The following is a 23,657-nucleotide window of genomic DNA, read 5'->3' on the forward strand; positions in this document are numbered from 1 at the left end:
CCAAGGCCCCCGAGGTATCTTAGGTAATTCATATACTATGCTTTAAGTAGGACATAAAGCAGGCACACCGAAGGGGAGCAAGGAAGAGGGGTTCCTGCCACTTGGGATGAGCTGATTTTTGAGGCTGGGCCCAGGTTGGCTGTGAGTTTCCTGACAGCTAAGGCAAAAGGGGAAGCCCTGAGGCGTTCGGTTTGTATTGTCTGACAACCAGAGACAACACATTAGCCTATGGAGACAAGCTCTTGGTTGGCATTAACCATGAAGGGAAATTTACGTGCAGGGAGTGTCTCCCATCCTTCCTGTGCTGGTGGGATCCTCCAAGAAAGAGACACCAAGGCAGGATTACATACGCAAGGATTTCTGTGGGGACACACCAGTGGGACGGAAAACAGAGGGAGCTGGTGAAGGCTGGGGGAGCAGACTGCCCTGAAGGCAGGGAATGGAGAAAGGCTCAGCAGGCGGCTGGGGAACCCAGCCATCAGTGGAGGCTCGCATCTCCCAGGACCAGCCGCTTTAGAGTCCCTGCTGCTCTCAGCGTGGGCTGGGGACACGGCCTTGGCACAAGACAGTGGATTTCCCAGCAGAGCAGCACAGAGCTCTCCCGCCCTGGTCAGTCAAGCTTCTCGAAGTGGGAGACCAGCAAAGTACACTCTCGCGGCTACCGGACCTCCCAAACGTCAGTTATTTATTCTCCTGCCACCTCCACAGCTTGGCCATGTCAGCAGCGTAGGACTGTTAGAAAACACTATTCTGACACTTGGTAAAACACTAAGGAAGACTTTATTCTAGACTATTGCAATAGGGGAGAGACATCGGCTCAACCCTGAATGAGGTAAAGATAGCTGGGGATTGACAGCCAGCAAACAGAGCGGGGGCCAGTGGCTGGAGCATTACTAAGGAGAGGTGTCAAGGCTGGCGGATTCTTATTAACTGACCTCACAGGATTCGTGCTAGAGGTAGGTATATGTCAAAAGTGGGGGTGTAAAGAAGCTTGGTCAGATATCAAGTGGGGGATTCTCTATAAACCGACAGCAGGATTCTTGCTAAAACAGTGCTAGGCAGGCCACAGACAGGACAGGGCCCAAGGTCAGGGCCTAGTGGAGAGAGGGCTCCGAGGAGCCTGAGTAAAGTTTGGTCAGGGAGGGAGTCTTGGTCACTTCCTGGTATTATCTGGTATGTTTTCTTTAAATTGACTTTAATTTTGGTTTCATGCATTTGTTGAGGAACTAGTTATATCTATTTTTCTAACATAGATTAAATAGAGTACATCATTATTCAAATATTAGCATCCCTTGTGTACCATCTTAAATGTCTTGTGTACCACCAGTGGTACACACACCACATTTTGGGAAATGTTGGTCTTACAAAAACACAGAAACTCTGTTGGAAAGTCTGTATCACAGCCCCAGCCTGGATGCTGGCCACCCGCTCTAGTTGATTGCTTTGCACACCTCCTGAGGTTCATAGAAGGGGCTAAAGTCATTTTCAGGGAGAGTGGAGGTGGGGCAAGGGTAAGACCAGGGAGGCTGAGCTGCAAAGCTCCTGACCTCAAAGCTTCCCCACCCTGTTGCCCAGATGTGGAGCTGGACCTCCAGCGGAGCGTGCAGGCTGTGCTCCGGGAGCTCGGTGCCCAGGCCCCGGCCCTGCGGAGCAACCGAGGTAAGAGCCAGCAGGCATTGCCCCTCTGCTCTCCCCCACCCCACCCCAGCCTGCTCTCCACACATTCTCAACAAACTCTCTCGGGGCCTGGAGCTCTCAGTGCAAGGGGTTTCCCGCAGATCCCTCATCCTGCTGGAAATCCCTGGAGCAAGAGCCCAGAGACTTTTCTGCTTTCTGCTCACCCTGCCAGCGACTGTGGCAGCTCACCTTGAGGATCTGCAGCCTTCTTTCCTAACCACCTGCCCCAACTTCCCTGGCAAATAAAATCCCCAGGCCCTCCACGCCCACATGACTCCCAGGAACATAGCTGGAGGCGAAGATCTGTAATCCTTGCTACTCCATAAGCCACACACACCCCCCACACACTAATGTCCCACCTCCCCCTTCCTGCCCTGGGAGTTCACTGTCCACCAAGGGCAGCAGATCAGAACTCCCCCACATGTGAGAAGCCCACACATGTGCACCTGGAGTCAAGTGCACGGAGTCAGCTCTGTGGCTGGTCAAAGTCATGGCCCTGGGCTCTGGGACTCTGGGTCCTGCTCAGAGGGGTCTCCTCTGAGAGCTGCCGGCCCGCCTGACTGGGCGGGACTCCCCTTTTTCCTGGCCTAGGCATGTGGAGATGGTCCCTGCACAAGAAGATAGACCGAGATCCTGGTAAGAGTCCGGTGCTGGTCCGCATTCTGCTCAGAGAACTGGAAAAGGTGGGTTCCCGAGCTCCAGGGAGGCCAGTAGCTAGGGACTCAGTGCCATCAGCGCTGCGTCCCCCAAACGGTGGTCATTTGTGAACCGGCTACATTTTTGCCACACGTCTCCCTCCTGTACCTTCCTATAAGCAATATTTTCTTTACATTGACTCCCACTGGTTAACATGACTTAACATATTTCAAAAAGAAGCCATAACACGAGCATCAGTGGGAAACCATATTGCTCGGCAGCAGAAAGCACCTGTAGACATAAATGCCTAACTATTTACGTGTTCAAAAATTATCCGTGTCCCACTTACCGTTTTCCCGCACACCACCCAGTGCTCTGGGTGCGACTGCTTGGGAAGTGCTGCACGCGAGGGAGCCTCCAAGTGGGGGACCTTGTTGCCGCTTTGCTGCCAGCTCCTACGCTGAGTCAGTGTGGTCCCTCTCCCACGGAGTTCCCCGCTCGCTTCCCCCAACACCCTCCCGCGTGGACTGCCACACCTGTGGGCTCCCCACCCCCTCCTCCACCAGGGCACACTGTGGCCCCTTTTTCACCGCATCTCCTGCCCAGCCCCCTTCCCCCCAAGCTGCCTCCTGCTAGGATGTAGGGAGCCCCCCTTCAGCGCCAGCCCAATAAATGTTTTCCAGGCAGAGCACGAGGACGGCCGGCGGGTCATCATTCCCCTGCTGCACACGCTAATGTACGTGCTCACCAAGGTGAGCCGGGGCTGAGGGCCGGGGGTTGTGGTCACCCACTTCGACTGGGCACGAGCCTAGAACTCTTGGATTGCCAGCCCCAAACCGGCTTCTTCTCACTGTCTGTGCCCTTTCCCTAGCAGACAAGAGAGGAAACTGGGGAGGCTGGGGGGGAGCGGTGGCCCCACAAGGCACAGGGGTTGGGAGGGGAGATGACTTACTGGGGGAACAGGGTGGGATGAATTTCCCTCTGGGGACATTTGAGTGGAGTGTCACAGCGGCGATGTCCACAGACGCTGGGAGGAGAGGCTGAAGGTATGAGCCCAGGTCCTGCTTTCAGGCCCCGCTGTCCTCTCCCACCCCACCCAGGACCCTCTGTGACCTCGGGTTCCAGGCACCCCAACCCCTCCCTCTGTCCCAGGCCACAGGCATCTCCGAGGAGCTCTACCAGAGGACCTACACCTTCTGCATGCGGCTGCTGACCCTGCCCGCCCCCTACTGCACAGTCGCCCTGGACTGCGCCATAAAGCTGAAAACGGAGACGGCTGCCCCAGGTAGGAGCTGCAGGCTCTGTCTCCCACGCTGTGACTCCGGCTCCACCCAAGGTCTTGCCCTTGTCTCCAGGGCTCTGGGGAGCTCAAAAATCCCAGCACCTTCCATGGGAAGGTGGGCATGGGGTCAGGGACTCGCAGGCTTGCTGAAGTGCCTGCTTTGCAGGGACGCTGTACCAGAGGCTGGTCATTGCCGAGCAGAACTTGAGGAGTGAACTGTATCCCTACCAGGAGAGGTGAGTGGCTCGCACAGGGCGCTGCAGTCCACCCCTCCAGATCTTGGGCCCGTGTGACTGTCGCTGACAGAAGGACAAAGGAGGAGGCTGGATTGAGAGGAGCCCCAGCAGGGCTCCCATCCATGACATTTGTCCAGCAGTGGGTGCGTTGTCAAGGCGTATGTCCCTCTCTGGAGACCCCTATGGGCAGGATAGGTCTTCCTTCTTGGGCCTGAATCAGAGGATCCTGCTCACATGCGAGGGCCGACAAGACCACCGGCTACCCTGGAGTCCTGTGGTTTCACCTCCACCCTGCCCTTGGCCGTAATGCAGCATCAACTCCAGCCCGAGGCAGCTCCAGAACGCCCATGGTGGAGGGGTTCGGGCCACAGTCACACCACGGATCTGCGGGCTTTCATGTGTGTGTGCCTAGCCCTTTAGATAAAGTTGAGGAAATGTCCACTGTTATTGCTGGGGGGAGGAACGGATGGCGTTGGGGGTATGTTGCTTCCTCCCCTGCAGGTACCTCTGCTGAAAGGCGTAGCTTGAGGCTCTGTGTTCTTGGAGGGTACAGGAAGGCGAAGGGCTCCAGAGGGATAAGCACTGGGCAGGCTGGGAGGACATGGCTGGGTGAGGTTGTTTCCTGGTGCAATAGGAATGGTAAGAGAAGGTGGTTCAGAGCCCCAGTTTCAGCAGCAAGGGTTTAGTATCCCTCCTAGAGGGCACGGTGGACACTGGGCCATGATGCTGAAAGGGGAAGCAGGATTTAGGCTAGAACTTATCTAGATATGAGAAACTAGAGAGACCAGCTGCCTCTCTGAAGGGCTGTGCATGCTCCTGCCACAATACCCACCACTCCTTATTGTCGCCCCCGTAGACCTGAATTTAAGGCTCCTGTTTTTGAAAGAGCTAAATAACTTGGGGGGGGGGCTGCAAGATTCTGAGGGCACCCCTCCAGTGGCTCTTCCTCCAGTAGCCATTCTCATCAGCACCACGCCTTCCACCTCTGCCCTTAGAGTGTTCCTCTTCGTGGATCCTGAGCTGGTGTCTCCCTCCGTGTGCAGTGCCCTGCTGCTGGAGATCCAGGCAGCCCAGACACAGCAGACACCCGAGGCCTGCATGCGCCACGTGGTCGCCCACACCCTGCAGGCAGCTCTGGGTGGGGCGTGCCGAGCCGACACCCTGCAGAGGAAGCTGCAGGTAATCGCCCTGCCCCAGCCCTTGTGGGTTCCAGTCCAGGGCCCACACCAGTTGCTTACTGTGCTCATCTTCCCCCATCCTGTTGCCATATTATCTTTTTTCATGAATCAAAAATTAATACACAGGACATATTGGCAATTAACATTCTGGTATGTTTCCTTAATGATAATGACCATGATTGTCCTAACAGCTACTGTTTATTGGATGTTCGTGGTGCTCCAGGCACTGTGTTAAGCACTTCACATGTATCACATTCTAAAACTCTCACCACAACACCGTGAAATGGATATAATTTTCAAAACTAAGGGACAGAAAAGATGATAACCTACTCTTGGTCACACACGCAAAGTGACTGAGTCTGAATTTGAACCCAGATCTGTCTTCAAGCCTGTGTTCAGTCATCTCCAGCCACACGCCCCCACCGCTCCCTTTTACAAACCGAGATATCAAACTCTGTATACTGCCAGAGACCCCATGTATATGTGCTCATATGTAACCTTTATTTTCCCATCCCATTGGGAATATGCCATATGAAAATATTTTCCTTGGGAAATATGTACTTCTAACGGTTGCACAATATTCTCTCTGGTGAATGTGTTGTTATTCTTGTAACTAGTTGCCTGCTGCTGTTGTGAGTATTTAGTTTGTTTCCAACACTTACCCACTCATTTACTGGTTTCTCTCTGACTCAGTCTGGACCCCCCTCCACAGCCGGACTCCAGTAGGTTGGAGATCGTCTGGCCAAAGGCTGCACGAGGGGCCGGATTTCTTGGGTGGGAGAGGATGCTGCCTGGGGCAGTGAGTCCAGCACTGTGGGGACGATCTCTTTTTGGGGAAGGGTTTCGGCCCTCCCAGAAGGCTGGATTGGTTAATGGCAAAGGTTCCCAACTGCCTTCACTCAGGGTTGCGGTGCTGCTGCTGCAAAAGGGGGCAGGTGGAGGGTGCCTGCGAGGGCTCAGCTATCTCCTGCTTTCCTGCCCCAGGAAGTGGGTATCAGTCCTCTTGCCAGGCCATGTTTCAGACCCTGCTTTGCCCATAAATGCATTGGGTGTGTTGCTCTCCCCTCTCCTGTTCTCCACCTGGAGTCCTCCACATTCTGAGCCCCACATCTTGGATTCATCCCTTGATTCTTTTATGCATGCCTGGGTCTCTCCCTAAACCATGCTGATTTCACGAATATCACTCCTTTTCCCTGAAAGTACCATTCACACCTTGAGAACACCATTCCTTTGTGCTTGCCTACCTGCTTGGACCTATCCAGGGCTCTTGACTCTCTCTCCCCAACCCACCACCCTTGATGTCCCTCCTTCTATAACACCTCTTTGGGAGTTCACAGCACACACACACACACACACACCCCTCATACCTAAGCCCCATCTTGGTTCTAGAACAGAGACCTAGGGCCCCTGTATGGGTTACTGTCCCCTCTCCCTGCAGTTGGCCATGGCTCTCAGGATGGCGGGGAGGGGAGGAGCTGTTCTGACCAGAGTTTGTCTGCTGACCCAGCAGCCCTTCACCCCACCCCTCCAGTGGCTCTGGCGACTGTTTCTGACTCACTAAACAGGCCATGGTGAAGGCATCATATTGTCATAACCAAGTCAAACATGCAAGGACATTCAGTTTTCCTCCTCAGTGATGTGGGGGAAAGGCGACCCCAAGCCTAACTCTGTCTCTGAGTTGGCTGCAGCTGGGGTTCAGGGGGAGGCTTAGGGATGAGGCTAGGCTGGGTTTGAGGGTGTCAGGAGTGAAGTGAGGCCCAGGGCTGGAATTAGCAGGCTTGTTGTATACACTATTGCAATAGAAAGAAAGAAATGCTGAAAGTAAAAGTTGTAATTTTTTTAGGCATAGTCAAAATGCTAGGCATTTTATCTAGAGTTCGGGGCTCTGGGTCTCCACTTCTGTATGTGGAAAATTGGGGGGAGAGGTGGAAGAAGAGCAGGGAGAGGCTTGGGGAATGCATCATTGATCTCAACTTAGAGACCCCCAGAAGCTTAGAGTTCAGGGGTCCTTAACGGTCCCCTGGCAGTTGTCCTCCCCTGTTGGGTGCTGGGGCATCAGCCTGGCCTGGGGCTCTCCAGCACAAGTTGACCACCGCTCCCCACCCGTGAGACCTCCGCCCCCTTAGCTGGAATTCTGTCTCGTAAGGGGTGCCATTCCCAGTCATACCTGCTGGCAAGAGGACAGTGGGACCTGGGGGAGGTGGCTCGGGAGGCGTATCTAACCTCCAGCCCACATCCTGTCTGCTGAGGACCTGCTCTGCGGCCTCAGCGTGGGGTAGGTTTGTCTCCCAGTGTGTCCAGGGGGTCAGCTGACAAGGTACTGAGACTGGGAGGTCAGCGTGGGGCAGACAACCGTCTCTCTGGCCCTCTGCACTACGTCTGAGAGCTAGAGACGGGTAGCTAGGGCTGCCCCGGGCTGCACCAGGGAACAAGCACTGAGGGGGGCTTCTTTGCAAAGCCTTGAAAACAGGGATTTCTGGAGGGACTTGGGAGCGAGGCCAAGGAGGGAGTCTAAAGACACAGCCTCGAGAGTCAGCTCTCGGTGGTCTGGCTGCAGAACTGCAGACGAGCCACACCTTCCCAAGGTCTAATTTTCCTCTTTTCATTGTTTCTTCCTTCTTCTGAGCTCCCTAAAGACTCCCCCACGACTAATTCTATGGGAAGCCCTGGAGCTGAGCTGGCCTTCCAGCATTGTCCCGAAATAGGGCAAGTGGGCCAGGCCTTTGTACGGCCACAGCTACTAGTTATCAGATGTGGACTGTCCTCAGGAAGGGGCATGACCTTGGAGGTGGCTTTCTTCAGCTGAGGGAAATTTCGGAGGGAGATGCAGCTGAGAGCTGCCAGCTGCCAGCATTCCCAGCAGCCAGGTTAATGAGAGCCTTGGTCCTGCAAGTGGGAACCTGGGTGGCCACCAGGCATTCATCACAGTGTCCCACTCAGAATCAAAGCCAAAGTCATCAAAATGGCCTACAAGCCCCTCGTGATCTGCCCCACCCCCTCCTTTCCATCGCCTGTCCATCTCCACACTCACCCTCTCTGTGTCAGCACAAACCTTCTTATCGTTCCTCAAACATGCCAGGCACGTTTACACCCCAAGGCCCTTGCGCTTACTGTTCCCGACGCCTGGAATGTTCTCAGGTATCCACGTGGCTCACTCCCTCACTTCCTTTCACTTTCACTCATAAGTCACCTTTCAGTGGGGCTTCCCTGATCACACTATCTAAAATTTCAGCCCCTCCCCAAACTTCACATTCTCCTTTCCTGCTTTATCTTCTCTTTGTCATTTATTGTTATTCACCGTACTGTTTATTTTACTTCTCCTCCCCTCGGCCCCTGACACACTATAGTATAAGCTCCACATGGACAGGGTTTTTTGTCTGTATTGTTCACTGCTGCACCCTACCATCTAGAACAGTACCTGGCACATAGTGGGTGCTCGAGAGATAAACATTTAATTCATTTATTTAGAATTAATTTATAAAATGAAGCAACAGGATGCGATGGTCCCCATGGCTCCTTCCCACTCTGACTCCATATCCCTCTAGCGGCCCTGTTCGTTCAGGTGATCTTTCAAATATTTATTAGAGCCCTAACTGGTCAGAGTGGCCTGCTCTGCCACAGCCCAGGAAGTTGAGGCCTGCATCAGCAGGCCCCTAGCGCAGACGAGAGATGAGAACCAGCCCTGTTGTGCCTGCCCACGTCATTTGTCAGGACCCTGCAACTTCCTTGATGAGAGGATTAATGGGTGGTGGGTGGGGTGAGAGAAAACAGCCAGAGAACAGGATGGAGGGCAGTTCTCGGGTGTCAGAGCTGTACCACCACAGGCAGAAGGACACAGTCTGAAGAGCAAGGAATGGCACCATGAGAAACTCTCTCAAAACCTGTTTCCATTCCGAAGAAAGGCTCAGCTTGGTGCTTTACCTCAAACATCGTTATCGTTTGCCCATTTCCCTTTTTTAAAAGAGAAAGCAAGCTTCAAGCTCTAAAGCTTTGGCTGGCCATAGTACCTGGCTCAATTTAACAATAGTGCTTTGTGATCATTAGTCATTTTCTGTTTATGACAGGTGACGCTAACCCTTTTCTCTAGAGTAGCAATATAAAATTTCCTTTTGAAATTAAAAAAATGGGCTGATTTAAAGAAAAAATTATGAGTACATAATTGTATAGGTGCTATGTCACAGCAGTATAAAAATGACAAGTTTAGGAAACATTCAGCAAAATATTTATTGAGCACCTACTATGTGCCAGGAGATAGTGTATTCTAGGTGCTGGGGATGCAGCTATAAACAAAACAGACAAAGCCACTGCCTTCCTGGAGTTTACATCCTGGTGGGGGCAGAACGTGGATCCAAGTGCTAGGTGGCGCTTCAAGGAGGCTGGGTGCCAGCAGCCATCCCTGCCCATCTGGGTTCCGAGGCTGCAGGGCACCAGCTGCCCCCCACACCAGGGTGCAGGGGCGGGGCGACCCGCAGTGGCAGGCAGCATCTGGGAACAGCTGTAGCAGGGCAGGAGCGGGGCCCTGGATGTGGGCGCAGACGCCTTGGCAGGGAAGCTCTGTCCGGCTCCCCTGGCATAAGGCTGCCCACGCACCTGCGGGCTTGGCATCGGAGCTGGGGTGGTTGGGTGTTGGGCTGAGATAAGGCTCTGACACCCCTCCCCGACAGGCCAGCCCCCGCCACGCCCTGGAGCGCTATTTCCACGACGTGGTGGCCGCCGTGGAGCAGATGGCCGGCGAGCCCAGCTCGAGCCGGGAGGGACACCTGGAGAGGCTGGAGGAGGTTTACAGCTCGCTGCTGGGGCCGCCGAAGGCCGCCAGGGGGCAGTGCAGCGGTAAGTGGAGGGCGGGCGGGCGGGGGCAGCGAGGCGCTGCGGTCCGGGGACCCTGCAGGGGGCGCCAGAGAGCAGGCTGGGCTTGCCTGAAGTCTGCGAGCCCGGTTGAGCAGGGGTTGGACACCTGACTGCAGTTAGGAGCCTGGGGGCTGAGGGTGCCCAGGAAATTGGAAGATTCTGGGTTAAAAAAAGTTGGTTATTTGTTCGTGATAGCAGCTGACACCTGTGCAGGGTACCTATTTTATACCCCAATTGCTATTGTCAGCACTTTATCTGTTTAAGTATATTCTATATATTAAATCAATGTATCCTCTCGGTAAACTTCTGAGATAGAGAAGTATTGTCTCTCTTTTACAGATGAGCAAACTGAGTTAGAAAGAGGCTATGGATCTTGCCTGAGATCACTCAGCTAGTTAAGTGGCAGAGCCAAGATTCAAACCCAGGCGATCTAGTTTTTAACCGCTCTACTATAGCACCCAAAGGATTTAAAGAGCATCTAAGATTGAAGCCTCGTCAACGTCACTTACATTTGGTGTCATCAATTTTTGTTCCACATGCTTTCTTTCTATTTGCATTTTCTAAGACAATGCCATGCACTGATGGGAAGCAGGCCCGTGTAGATTGGGAAACCCTCAGAGCCTCGAGAAGTGTCCTGGAACATGTATATCTGGCTGTCGGAGGGTGGTTCTGATTTGTGTCTTCTTTCATGGTCGCCCAAAGCACCCATGAAATTCCTTAGCCTGCATGTTCCAGAACACACCATGCACCCATAGGCACATGCACCAGCCTAACGACTGGAAGCCACGGCAGAGGTGAGCGTGCCAGCCCTGGGGCTTGACCTTGGCAGCTCAGGGATGGTGCAGGCCGCAGAAGTCAGGGTGAGGCGGGCAGGATGGCCTCCCCTAAAGACACCTTCCATCTTCTCAGTCTTCTGATCTTTTGTTTTGCTTTAAGATTCTTTTTTTAAAATTGATTTTAGAGAGAGAAGAAAGGAGAGAGAGAAACGTCGATTTGTTGTTCCACTTATTGGTTGATTCTCGTATGTGCCCTGCCCGGGGATTGAACCCACAACCTTGGCATATCGGGATGATGTTCCAACCAACTGAGCTAACCGGCCTGGGCTGCTTTAATATTCTATACCTCTGAGTGCCTCTGATAACCACAAGCAAATGTCTGTTCGTGAAGCCTCCCTCCTCCCAAAGCTGGGACAGACCCTGGGGCAAATCTGGCTTTGCTCTCCTTGGGTACCTCTTGGTAGCTCAGCAATAACTTTGCATGGACAGGACGCAACCAGGTCTGGCCACCTCCACCATCACAGCCACATCCAGCACCTGCCTCCTACCTTGACTTGTCCTGCCCATCTTAATGACAAGCCAGCACCCTGTTGAGCCCCTGCCATGACCCAGTCAGCATGGGGCAGTGGTTTTGAGCAGTGTCTTGATTAAGAGCATGCACTCTGAAGCTGAGATACCTGGGCTCAAATTCTAACTCTGCCACTTACTGTGTGGCCTTGGGTCAGTTACTTAACCTCTCTGTGCCCCTGGCGCCTCCTCTGTGAAGTGAGGATAAGAATATCTGTGGCCATGGTCACTGGCAGGATCTGGTGAGGTGTTGGTACTGTCTGCAAGGTGGGGGAACAGTGCCTGGCAGTAATTAGTGTTCTGTGGACATCAGTGGCTCTCCGCTAAGGAAGCTTGCAGCCTTGTTAGGGAGGGAGCCAGAAATTAAATTCCAAGGCTGCACGTTAGGTGTGCCTAAAGCACAGCCTGTAAGGTCTGCTGGGGAGGGAATGACCACTGGGGCTGGAGTGGTCGGGAAGGCTTCCAGAAGGAGGAGGACAGGAGGGGCTGGCCCGGTCTCTCCCCGGGACTGCAGGCTTCCTGCTGCCCTTAGTACATGGCTGATGAGCTCTTCAGCATCACCCACAGGAGCAAACGTTAATTGAGCGCCTACTGCATGCAAGCTGCTGGAAGAGACACTGAGACATCTAGCACCTCTCCCCCTTCCTCTGGATGTAGGCAGGGCGTCTAAGAACAATGGGAGAGGCAGCAAGGCCTCAGTCTTCTCCTCTGTGGTCTCCACAGCCTGCTCCTTCCTTCAGGTGACCCCCTCCCAGACCGGCCACCAAGCATCCCCCTGCCCAGTCCACACATCACGCTCCACCTGTGGACCGACGAGGAGCAGCTCTGTAAGTGCCACACCTTTGACCTCTGTGGGAGCTGGCTGGAGACAGTGGCATAGTGTGTGTCTGTGTGTGTCTCTGTGCATCGTGTTGTGTGTTTGTGTGTCTGTGTATATTTGTATGGGTTTGTATGTGTACCTAGTGTGTCTAGGTATGTCTCTGTGCATCAGTGTTGTGTGTATGTAGGTGTGCTTGTGTGTCTGTGTGTCTATGTGTCTCTGTGTCTTTGTGTCCATGTGTCTGTGTGTGTGTGTCTGTGTATATCTGCATGTTTGTATATGTATCTATTGTGTCTGGGTGTGTGTGTGTATTCTGTGTGACTATGTACCTTATATCTATTGTGTATGTCGATGTCTGTGTCTGTGTATGTCTTTGTTGTGCATCTGTCTGTGTGTAGGTGTATCTGTGTGTGTCTGTATGTGCCTGTGTGTCTGTCTGTGTGTACATCCGTGTTTGTCTCTGTGTGCCGAGCTGTTCTGCATTTTCTTTATGTCAGAAGAGCTCAGTGCATTAGTCACTGGCCTCATATGTCTAGAAAGTGCCACACGCGCATGATGATGCCAACAGACAATGCAGGTCCCCAAGAAAGGGGCAGTCACAAAAGAAGTTATGGTTCCTGGAGCTGGAGGGGGCCTTCCATAAAGACCCGCTCAGCCAGCACTCTCCCCCTCCACACTGTGTCCCCTCCCACTGCCCTAGCTCTTGCCAAGGGAGAGGGGAAGACACAGGCTCAGGCGTAGTGAGCAGTGCTGGACTGGTGAACCGGGTCAAGTCCTAGCACTTCCTTTCACATGCTGGGTCACCCCAGACAGACTCAGTTTTCTCTCGGGGCCTCAGTTTTCTCATGGGAAATAAAATGAAGGTAGGTTAGAAAAGCCTGAAATCTTTCCAGGAGCTGCTGGTCTTTCTCTGTGTCTCAGGGGAAGCTTCAGGAAGTGGGAGAGCGGGAGGATGCTAATGAGCAAATGTGAAAAAGAGGGCTCTAGAGTCCAGGTACTGGGTGAAGCTGATTTCTTTACTGCAGGACTTGTCAGAGCCTTTGAGGTGTACACTAATGAAACTCAATCAGAGGTGGCAGGCCAGTGGGGTTCTCAGTCTGTTGGCCACAGAACCTCTGTTCCTTCGTGGAGCATCTTGTGGGGCTTCTGCCCAGCTAAACAGTGTCTGAGAAACAGAACCCCAGGCCTTGCCAGGGTGAGGCCCTGCCAGCCTCACACACCCTCTCCACCCCAACGGTCCCCTGTTCTCCACATCACAGGGAAGGAACTGGTGCTCTTCCTGTACCCGAAATCCCAAGCACACCTCAGCGCTGACTTGGAGGCCTTGGATCTGCAGGGCCTCCTGCAGGACCGGGAGCAAGCCCGGGTGTCCGTGCTGTCCACTGACAGTGGCATTGAGCGGGACCTTCCTTCGGGATCCGACGAGCTGCCCATACCCAGCAGCCCTGAGACGGAGCACGCCAGGCTGCAGCGCAAAGGGGGAATGAAGAAGCGCGTGTGGCCCCCGGACATCAGCAACTGGGACGGGCCCCCGGGGCTTCACCGGAGCACAGGCAGGCCCAGTGGGGATGGAGAACTGCTACCCGGTGTCTCCCGGCTGCACACGGCCCGGGTGCTGGTGCTGGGGGACGACAGGATGCTGGGGCGCCTGGCCCGGGCCTACCACAACCTCAGGTAGGGCCTCAGAGGCGTGGCTGGGGGCAGGGCGTGTGTTGGTGGCGGATCAAGGAGTGGTTAAGGAGGGTCAGGGACACAGGGTGGAGGAAGATGGTGTAAGGTGCACCCATTATATAGATGAGAAGACAGAGGCTCAGAGAGATTAGGTAAATTGCCCAAAGTCAAGAGATAATAAAGAGCAGAGCCAGAATGTGGAACCAACTTTGTCTGAAGCACAAACCCTGCCCTCACCCCTGTGCCCTGTGCTCTGTTGACCCCTTGCCAGGAAACAAGAGACGAAGACATTCTGCCTCACTCCCAGACTCAGCCTGCAGCTCTACTACATCCCTGTGCTGACACCAGAGGTGGCTGGTCAGGGAGGGCGGGCACGGGGAAGGGGGCGGGGGTGCCCGGAGCTGGCGTCTGGGTTAGGGGCTGGGCAGGGACACACCGGAGCCTTGCAGCCCTGGTCCAGGAACTAGGATCCCCCTTCCTCGGGATGCGCCGCCGGGAGAGGCCTCAGAGGTCTTCTGCTCCAGAAGCCACGGACAGGGCCCCGCGGGCTGGGTGTGGCCAGAGAGACGCTCTCTCCCAGGGGCGCCCTGCCCTTTGCTGGGTTTCCTTTTGCTTTTCTGATGGAACTAATGGCAGGCTCCTCCTCAGACGGTGGCGCACACACGCACACACACTTGCTGGCAATTCAGGCAGTCGCAGCCCATCGACCTCCTGGGGGAGAGGAAGCCCCACTCGAGGCTTTTGGTTTCTGTTGCCCACTCTGCTTCTTACTGGGAAGCATTACGTTCAGAGCAACACTCGCCTCTCTCCTTTAAGGCTGGTGGTCATTTCTCAGTGTCCCCGGCAGCGGCCCTCAGAGAAGGGTGTTCCAGCTTCATCTGAGGCATGGAACAGAACAGTCTACATGGTGCAGAAATGTCCCGAGAGGTTAAGTGATCTGACCACATTCCCAAAGCTGGTTTGCCCAGGACGGTACCTGGGGACCCTCTGGCTGGAAGAGAGTGTCCGAGACAAGGCCCGACGCGTCGGCCTCGTTTTGTCCTCAGAAGCCCCCGTCGTCCAGGCACTTGGAGTTCGGAGAGCTGGCCGCGTTCCTGGGCCGCGCAGACCCGTGGTACGAGAGCACCGTCAACACCCTGTGCCCGGCCATCCAGAAGCTGGCAGAGATGGTAGGGGCAGTGAGGGGAGGCGGGAGGGGGGGAGGCGGGAGGGAGGGAGGCGGGAGGGGGGGGAGGCGGGAGGGAGGGAGGCGGGAGGGGGCCGTTTCCACAGTACTCTTGACCCTTGACCTCAAGAGTCAGTCCAGGGGGCCCAGGGCTGGAGGAGGCAGGGGAGCAGCACAGCGGAGAAGCCCAGCCAGCGAGTAGCTGGAATTTACTCACCGGGCACTGCCGTCCTCCCTACCCACCCATCCGCCGCTGCAGGTTCGACCAACGCGACGGAAAATATTCAGGAGAACAAGTTTCATGGTTGCCGACGTGCACTGTGTCTTTAAGCCTATAGTTTACGTCTGTACAGAACATGTTGACTTTTTTTTTTCTGGTCATTATTCCCTAAATGATACAGTGTGACAACTAGTTACATAGCATTTCCATTGCTTTAGGTATTGTAAGTAACCTAGAGATGGTTTAAAGTATATGGGAGGTTGTGAGTAGGTTACATGCAAATACCAGGCACCGGATGTGAGGGATGTGTGAGCATCTGAAGATGCTGGTATCCACGGGGCCCTGGAACCAATCCCCGCGGGTACTGAGGGATGACTGTACTTTGGACAAAACCATTATGGAAACGATGAAGCAGAACATCCTTTCCTTTGATAACTATGTAGGCCAATTATATTCCTGCTCTTGTGAGTTTCTTGTGATGCTTTGTCCGTGATTAAAATAGCTAATGCTCCCGGAGCACGCCCACGTGCCAGGCACTGTTCTGCGCACTTACACTCGGCATCCCTACCCAGTAGATGCTCCTGTTGGCAGGTGCCATTGTCTCCACATCCCCATTTTACAGATCAAGCAGCTGAGGCACGAAGAGATTAGGTACCTTGCCCAAAGTAACAAAATGAGCGGTAGAGTCCTTGGAATCAGGCAGCTTCATTCCAGAGCATGTTCTCTCTCTTTTTTAAATCCTCACCTGAGGATATTTTTTGCGTTGCTTTTCAGAGAGAGTAGAAGGGGGGGGGCGGGAGAGAGAGGAAGAAGCATCGATGTGAGAGAGACACATCAGTTGGTTGCCTCCCACGTGAGCCCCAGCCGCACCCATCAGGGCTGGGGATCCAGCCTGCATTCAAGGTACGTGCCCTTGGCCGAAATCGAACCCAGGACCCTTCAGTCCGAGGGCTGACGCTGTAACCACTGAGCCAGACGTGCTCCAACCACTGAGCTAAACCAGCTAGGGCCAGAGTATGTTCTCTTAAACCATAGTGACACCCCCAGCCCCCTCGAGCAGTGGGAAGGAAGCTAGACTTTTACTGATGTGAAAAGGCCTTGATGTAATAAGAGAACCGTATCCTTTTTGGGATCATGTGTGTTGCAGACATTTTATTCCAATTGTTATTTGCCTACCAATTATGCCAATAGTGTTTTTGATCTTCAAAAGTTTAATATTTTTATATAAACATACACAACACTTTTATGCTTTGAAAGGACTTCTCTACTAATTAAATTATAGCCAAAATTAAATAAATATTCACGGATAATTTACTCTAATGCTTTTAATATCTCAACTTTTACATTTAAGTAACATAGCCTCAATTAATTTCAGTGTTCATGTGAAGTATGTATTTTTCCCAATGTTTAGCCACTTTTCCTAAGTTATTTACTGCCTAAACCATCTGGCCCCATCAATCTGAAATGCCACTTTTATCATTTACTAAACTCTAACATATGCTTGGATTTATTTCCGGTAGCTCTTCTTTCTCATCAACCTATTCAGTTCCGTATAAATTAGCACTTTGTATTTTAATAGCTGTCAGGGGAAGCATACCCCATTAGTCTTCTTTTTCAAAACTTTTGAGAATGTGCTTATTTATGTTTGTTTCCAGATAAATTTTAGAATTTTGTTTTCATTTTTTAAAAATATTTTTGTTGATTTTTTTTTAGAGAGAGAGGAAGAGAGAGGCACAGAGAGAAACATTGAAGTGAGAGCAAAACATTGATCAGCTGCCTCTTGCACGCCCCCTCCTGGGGATCGAGCCCACAACCCGGGCATGTGCCCTGACCAGGAACTGAACCAGTAATCTCTTGGTGCCTCGGGCGAGGCCCAACCATCGGAGCCACACTGGCCAGGGCTTCATTTTATTTTTATTTCCCTTGGGACTTTTATTGGAATTTGGAGGAGAATTAGCATCTTTAGCATATTAATTGCCCTCTCTGGGACTCAGGTATAACTCTTCATTTACCCCTCAAGATAGTTGTGCAGTTCTCAGCATATAGATTTTACCCATTTCTTGCTTAATTTATCCTCAAGTTTAATAGTTTTTTTCTTGCAGGTGTGGATGGGATCTTTCTCCCATTGATTTTGGACTGTAGTTACTGCTAGTATAAAAGGGACCTACTGGTTTTTACATATTTATTTTCAAACTTGCCACTTTACTGAGCTCTCTATTTTGCTTATTGCCTGATTGATTGGGGTGCCTTCTTATATCTTTTATTTGAATAATGATGTTGCGGGGGAGGCATTTTTTTCTGAATTACTGCTTATCTGAAAATGTCTGCATACACAGGAAGAACTGTTCAGCTGGGTATTAAAATACCTTTTCCTCGAAACTTGGAGGATATTACAGGAGGAGCATGTGATGTCGGTCTCATTTATATGCCTATTGGTAGCTTTTTCCCCGGCCAGGACACATATAAGATTTTGGTTTTTCCCTGTTCTCCTCCCCCTTATAATTAACAATTTGTATGACCTTACACTTACTCCAAAAGCAGTTTCCACAGGAAGAGACTGGAAACAGTGTGAGCAATGCAGCATCATTAAGATAAGTTCATAGTTCTTCAGCATGATCTTTTTGAAGGGAACAGTATTTCAGTAGACCAGATGTGAGAATCAGAGGAGATATTACAGGATCATATACAAGACGGATTAGGTAAACTCTGAGCTTCTTTCCAACTCTGATACTATCAGATTCTATGTAGACATTCTACTCTGTTTACCTAAAAATACCCTATCGTTATGCTTTAGAATTATATGGGTTTGGGGAAGGCCTACAGGACATGGCGCTAGTCCTTTCTCAATAACATGTAAAAATTCATTAGTTTATTAATAAATTCAGATACCACAAGAACTGAAAGAGACATCAGATCATCTGGTTCAATCTCCCATGCCCAAGGTTGAGTAGCTGATTCAAACCTAGAACCCAGTCCCGACTCTCTCATCATTAGTTATATTCTCAAGCATCTTGTCTACCCCAAGCACTGGGCTCAGTGCTTTACACATAGAGGTGCTCAATAGGTCTTTGTGCAATTAAGATCGAGCAGAGACCCAGGGGAGATGGGGCTTTGGGCAGGTGTATTTTGACTTGAGTGGAAATTGGATAGTAGGAAAGGCTTGGACTGTGCTGAAAGACCAGCTGGGTTAGTGCATCGCAGAGGATATGTGGAGGCTTTGGAGTTTCTCTATTAAGAAAGTGGCACCTTCCACAGTAGCATGGAAGGAGGAAGCTGAAAACATTCTCTGTTCCCCTCACAGCCTCCCTCCCTGGACACGTCCCAGACTGTAGACCCCTTCATCCTGGATGTCATCACTTACTATGTCCGCATGGGCACCCAACCCATCTATTTCCAGATCTACACAGTCAAGGTAAGCTTTCCACCTGGGGCTCCAGGGATACCATGGCAGACTGCTGGACCCCAGGACCCCACACCTAAATCCCCTGGCTTTGAGGGAACACAGGTTACCAGGGGGAAAGTCATAAACTCACCCAGAGGCTCTTGGCTGTTGATTTTATCTTCTTAATCTCTGGGTTTCTGTGAGCTCCTGCAGACTAATTTCTAATGACCACCTCTGCCTCTAGCTCCCTACCTTACTGAATTCTTATTTTCATTCTGCTTCCTGTGATAGATCTTTTCTTTATTGCTTTCCTGATTTCGACCTATATGAGAGATTTATGTCTTTGCCTTGATTTTCAAAATGCAAACCAAAACAACACAAAATTGACAAATGGGGGGGAAAAACTTCTCTAAGGTCCCTGGTAAAGGGAGTAAACTTTTCAGCAATGCAAGAGAGACTTAAAATTAAAGATTAGGTAGCTGTCACTACCCTGCAGCCAAAGGCCCCCAGGAGCACACCTGTAACTGAACAGAGTTGGGTTCCTGACTTGCTGCAGTGAGGGGACCACACACCGTGGAGAACCACGAGGCATCTCCGGGAGACTGTTAGAACTTACAGGATTTGGCCTCCTGTTGGGTGGTGAGTCTGGAGAGGGCTCCAAAAAGCAGGACTTTGCTCCGGACCGAATGCTGTCAGGAAGGAGGAATGATTCTACGGTGGGCAATTCAGTAGTTTTCACTGCTATCCTTTCACTCTAAGAAACAGCAGCCACTCGCTGTTTGCTGGAATGGGAGGGTAAGGGATGTGGCCTGCACAGTGTGCCCATTTTTGCCTGCGTTCAGACATGATAGTGGCAGGATCTGACCCATCACAGTCACAGAGTGGCCTTGCCTAACAAGATTGGGATCTGTGAAAGTGTTTATGGTCAACAGAACCAAGACCTCGCTGTGGGTGCCAGGCCAGCTCCCGGATTCTGGTGGCCACTTTCTCCAGCCCTGTTCTTTCGAGAATCCTGGGCCACTCTTCCCTGCTGCTCCGACATCCTCCCTCTTGCGCTGACCACACCTGGCCTCTCCCCTCTTCTCTGTCCCTCCCTCAGGAGCCACTCCTCCCCCCACATTTCCTCTGGGTCTCACTGAGGGCAAATCAGCCCTCACTAGCCCTTCCTCGTGGAGCCCGGGCTTCTCTGTGCACCTCGAGGACTGTCACGCTCTCCTTTCTGGCCCTCACCCTGTCATCCACCCCTACCGGTGTCTACGAGAGATTTTATTACCCTCCCTTATGTGAATTGTGTCCCCTACTGACTGCTGCCGTCCCCGTTAGTAGTGGCCACAGGTCGTTTGGGTTTCAATAACACTCTCTCCACTATTTATAATGCATTATATTGCTGTTCCTGTGACACACGGGCGGCTAGATGGACAGAGTGAGACCCAGGTAATCCCGGGGGCCGCTCAGAACCCAGCACTGGCCGAGGGGCGGGGGGGCCCTGCTTCCTTCTGTCCACTCTTCCAACCACCGCGTCCTCGGATCTGGGGCTGGAGGGGGGGCCGCCTCTGGCAAAGAGCCAGCCTTCCTCCCTCCCTCCGGCCCCCATCTCTCCAGATCTTCTTCCGAGACCTGAGCCAAGACTCTGCAGAGGACATTTTCCTTACCGAGCTGAAGGTGAAGATCCAAGACTCCAAACTCCCCAAAGGTGGGCATCTGCTCCCCTTTTCCACAGCGCACCCTGACTCAGCTTCCCCGAGCCCCATTTTCAGAAAGTCCTCCCACCTCTTTGCTGAATATTGAGGTGACCCTGGCTCCCTCCAGTCTCACCCAGACTGAGGGACACTGGCAGCCCGAGGCTCAGCGAGGTGGGGATGCTGGGGTCCGGGGAGGCCCTCCCCCGCTCAGCCTCCTCTCACCTTCCCTCAGATGGCTTCTCGCCCAGGCGGAGAGGTGCGGCCGAGGCCCCGGGGGCCGAGCTGTCCCTGTGCTACCAGAAGGTCAGTGGCGGGGTGGCCGGGAGGCACAGCTGCTTGGAAGCAGGTCAGGAACACGTGGCGGGCAGGGGGACAGCCAGCCAGAAGGACCTTCTGCCCTTTTCTGGGTGCTGCCCCCAGTTTCCCAGCCTTCAGAGAGTTTTCTAGAATGGGAGGGTTATGAATAGCCTCACATTAGACAAGGAGGGGGTCTGATTAAGGAACAAGGGGCCGTCTCCTTGCTCAAAAATACCTTCTTCACTAGCTCACCAGATGCACTGGAGATGGAGTCCTTTGGGTCTAGAAAGCCACACAGGCTCCCTGCAGCTAAGAAGGCTCCGTGCCCTTTCCCTGTGTCCCCTTGTTGGACACTAATGACACAGACAAGGCTCTTGGGGCAGGGGTGGAAGCGAGACTGTTGATGTGAGGACGTGGGGGGACAAGGTTGTCCTGAGGACCCCCATCTGTGCCCGCCTCTCCCTCCCCAGGCCCTGCTCAGCCACCGGACCCGAGAGGTTACCATTTCCCTGAGGGCCACCGGGCTGGTCCTGAAGGCCCTTCCAGCCAGTGACACTGACGGTGAGGAGTCGGGAAAGCAGAGCAGAGAGAGAGTGAAGGGACAAGGAAGGGGGAGAAGGAGGAGGGTCCAGCGACAGGAGAGGAGGTGAACCTGGGAAGGAGGCCTCCCGCCCCATCCCTGGGTCGCTGAACCTGGTTGAGCTGCTACTCACAGCAGGCCAAGGCTGGGCCCAGGCTGCCAGAGGGAGCAGTCCCCACCCGCAGGTGCTCAACAGTGAGTGACATGCGCTCTAGGGCTGGATTGCGTCCTTGAGGCCTGGTGAAGGTGGGCCCACGAGGGGCTGCAGCGGCCTCCCCCTCTGCGCCGGGCTGCAGAGCCAGGGTTCTGTTTGGAAATGTTTATTTTGAATGCTGTTCCATTGGGCAGGGACTCTCCAGCTCACAAAAGGCACTGCTAATCCAAATTATCTAATTCTGGCTAAGGATATAGTTATAGATATATATTAGATAATACGATAGTTATCTAATTATCTAAAATTGACATAATAAAAGATACCAGTTTATGTGCATATAATTATATGCATAAGGTATAAATATGAGCCATTCCTGTTAGCACCCTGGCCTCTGGAATAATGAAGAGCTTGGAGATGTGGATTACTAACCACTGCACACATCCATCAGAGGCCAGCTGATGGTCTATGTCACCATAAACTCTTTTAAGCATATTAACCCTATGAGATAGGTATTATTAGTATTAGCAACTTTTTACTGGAGAGGAAACTAACGAAAAGAAAATAACTTGCCCAAGGTCACATGTCACACGAGTGCCTGGGTTCCTCGCCAGTGCACCTCACACTTCCTCTGTGATCGCCAAATCTCAACAGGCCAGACTTAAAGGGTGCGATCCACAGATGCTTGTAGATCTTTCCAGAGCAAACAAAGTTTACCCAGGCAGAAATTAATGTTGCTCACTGCTCTACCCCCAGTGCCTAGCACATGTCCTGGCACATAGTAGGTGCTCAATAAATATTTGCTGAATAAATGAAGTGCTACTTTACACCCAAAAATATATAAAAAGAATAAATGAATCTGGAATGTTCCAGAAGAAACACAGAATGAAAATACACATTAGCCAGCCTGGAAGCCTATGAGGAATATGTTTTGGATTCCTCCCTCCTCTCCCATCCAACTATGAGTAATCCCCTCTGTCTCTAAAATCCTCTGTGCTTTGCTAGTATTCCAGGTATGACACCTGTCACAGAAAGCATTTGTGTTTGTACATGGGTATCATTGTTCCTAAATTTTCTTGGCGTCTGGCACAAAGAGGAAACTCAAGAAATAATTACTGATTCGATCACTTCTTGATACAATACTTCCAGGCAGGTCGAATTTGTGGGTGACATGAAACTCTATCACAGCCAGGTATTCTTGGCGTATCAAGACAATGCTCTAACCAACTAAGCTACCCAGCCAGGGCACCAGACATTCTTTACTTGTAGGTCTTGAACACCATGGAGGAACCATGTGATTTTTGGCAATAGCTCTAACCAAGAGGTGACAGAGTAGGCCGAGAGCACAGATTCTAGAACCGGAAGGGCAGATTCAGAGTCGGCTTTGCCATCTACCACCGTGTGACCTGGGGCAAGTTACTTAAGACCTCTCTACCCATTTTCTCATTTCTAAAATGGAGATAAGATACTAATTTATGTGCATATAGTAAATTATAATGTTAACTTACTATTAAAATTGCATTTGTTCTCCTTCCTCCGCAAGACTCCCACTACCCACTCCCACTCTAACTTATGTTTCCTCCAAATTTTCCATCACAAACCTTATCAGAACGGATGCCAGGCCCTCCTCAGAGGCATAGGCCTCTAAGAACACTCCTTAGCAGGGAGAAGGGAGGACCTGGGAGCAGCCACATAATAATGCTTTTTGACATTGTACACCAGTCTGAAAGCCAAGGGAACGCTCTCCACCTGTCGGGAGCCACACACTCCCACGCCTCTGTGCGCCTTTGTTGTACACACATCCTGGGCTGGGTGTCCCTTCCATTTTCAGCATGCCCAGAAGCTCCACAGAACTTTCTCCCATTGAAAAAGGGGTGCAGGAGGAGGTGAAGAAAGGGGACTGGGTTGGCTGCTATGCCTGAGGATGTGGAAACTCTGTGGATTCACCAGGGAAGGGAAATGGATAATATAATCAGGAAGGAACTGAAACTTGGCTAGAACCAAGGTGGAGTCAGGAAGGGGCTAAGCAGGATGTGGGAGGAGGTTAATGTGGGGAGGGGGGGTCTTCTTAGGACCTCGAATCTCAAACTCACCTACTTCCCCGAAGGCCCATTCATGCCGCCCCTCCATCTCAGTCCTTCCCGTTTCAAGGCCACCCACTTCTCCTCCCATCACTGTTGCTCCCCTTACAGACCACACGTGCCTGAGTGTTAACGTGACGGAGGTTGTCAAGTCGTCCAACTTGGCAGGAAGGTCCTTCTCTGTAAGTACCGGGTAGTGTGAGAACTGGGGATATCCAAATAGGGCAGGTGGCTGGGAGCTCGGGGGAAGGGAGTTCAGAGAAGGGACTGTGAGCCTTTCCAAATCTCTGCTTTGGAAACCGGTCTTCCTATGGGAAAGAATCTCCTTTCGAATCAGTTGGTTTGAAATATTGAGCATCCCCTGGCATAAAAAAGGCATTATAAAAGTTACGGCCTTGTCCTCCTGCT

At 52.2% G+C, this 23,657-nt stretch overlaps 1 protein-coding gene across 1 annotated transcript in view; it reads left to right on the top strand.

Moving 5' to 3' along the window:
- PIK3R6 (phosphoinositide-3-kinase regulatory subunit 6) overlaps positions 1 to 23,657 on the top strand; it is a 45,925-nt gene that overhangs the window by 18,412 nt on the left and 3,856 nt on the right. The window contains exons 3-18 of the mRNA XM_087826516.1: positions 1,576 to 1,659; positions 2,269 to 2,360; positions 2,997 to 3,065; positions 3,466 to 3,598; positions 3,762 to 3,831; positions 4,827 to 5,010; positions 9,674 to 9,839; positions 11,941 to 12,027; positions 13,280 to 13,694; positions 13,963 to 14,041; positions 14,738 to 14,860; positions 18,378 to 18,488; positions 20,061 to 20,151; positions 20,373 to 20,443; positions 20,908 to 20,998; positions 23,361 to 23,431. Coding sequence (XP_087682642.1) covers positions 1,576 to 1,659; positions 2,269 to 2,360; positions 2,997 to 3,065; positions 3,466 to 3,598; positions 3,762 to 3,831; positions 4,827 to 5,010; positions 9,674 to 9,839; positions 11,941 to 12,027; positions 13,280 to 13,694; positions 13,963 to 14,041; positions 14,738 to 14,860; positions 18,378 to 18,488; positions 20,061 to 20,151; positions 20,373 to 20,443; positions 20,908 to 20,998; positions 23,361 to 23,431 — 1,937 coding nt within the window. The remainder of the gene's footprint in view (positions 1 to 1,575; positions 1,660 to 2,268; positions 2,361 to 2,996; positions 3,066 to 3,465; positions 3,599 to 3,761; positions 3,832 to 4,826; positions 5,011 to 9,673; positions 9,840 to 11,940; positions 12,028 to 13,279; positions 13,695 to 13,962; positions 14,042 to 14,737; positions 14,861 to 18,377; positions 18,489 to 20,060; positions 20,152 to 20,372; positions 20,444 to 20,907; positions 20,999 to 23,360; positions 23,432 to 23,657) is intronic.

This window comes from Miniopterus natalensis, chromosome 17 (assembly GCF_054644295.1).
Source record: "Miniopterus natalensis isolate mMinNat1 chromosome 17, mMinNat1.hap1, whole genome shotgun sequence".
Taxonomy (NCBI): Eukaryota; Metazoa; Chordata; class Mammalia; order Chiroptera; family Miniopteridae; genus Miniopterus; species Miniopterus natalensis.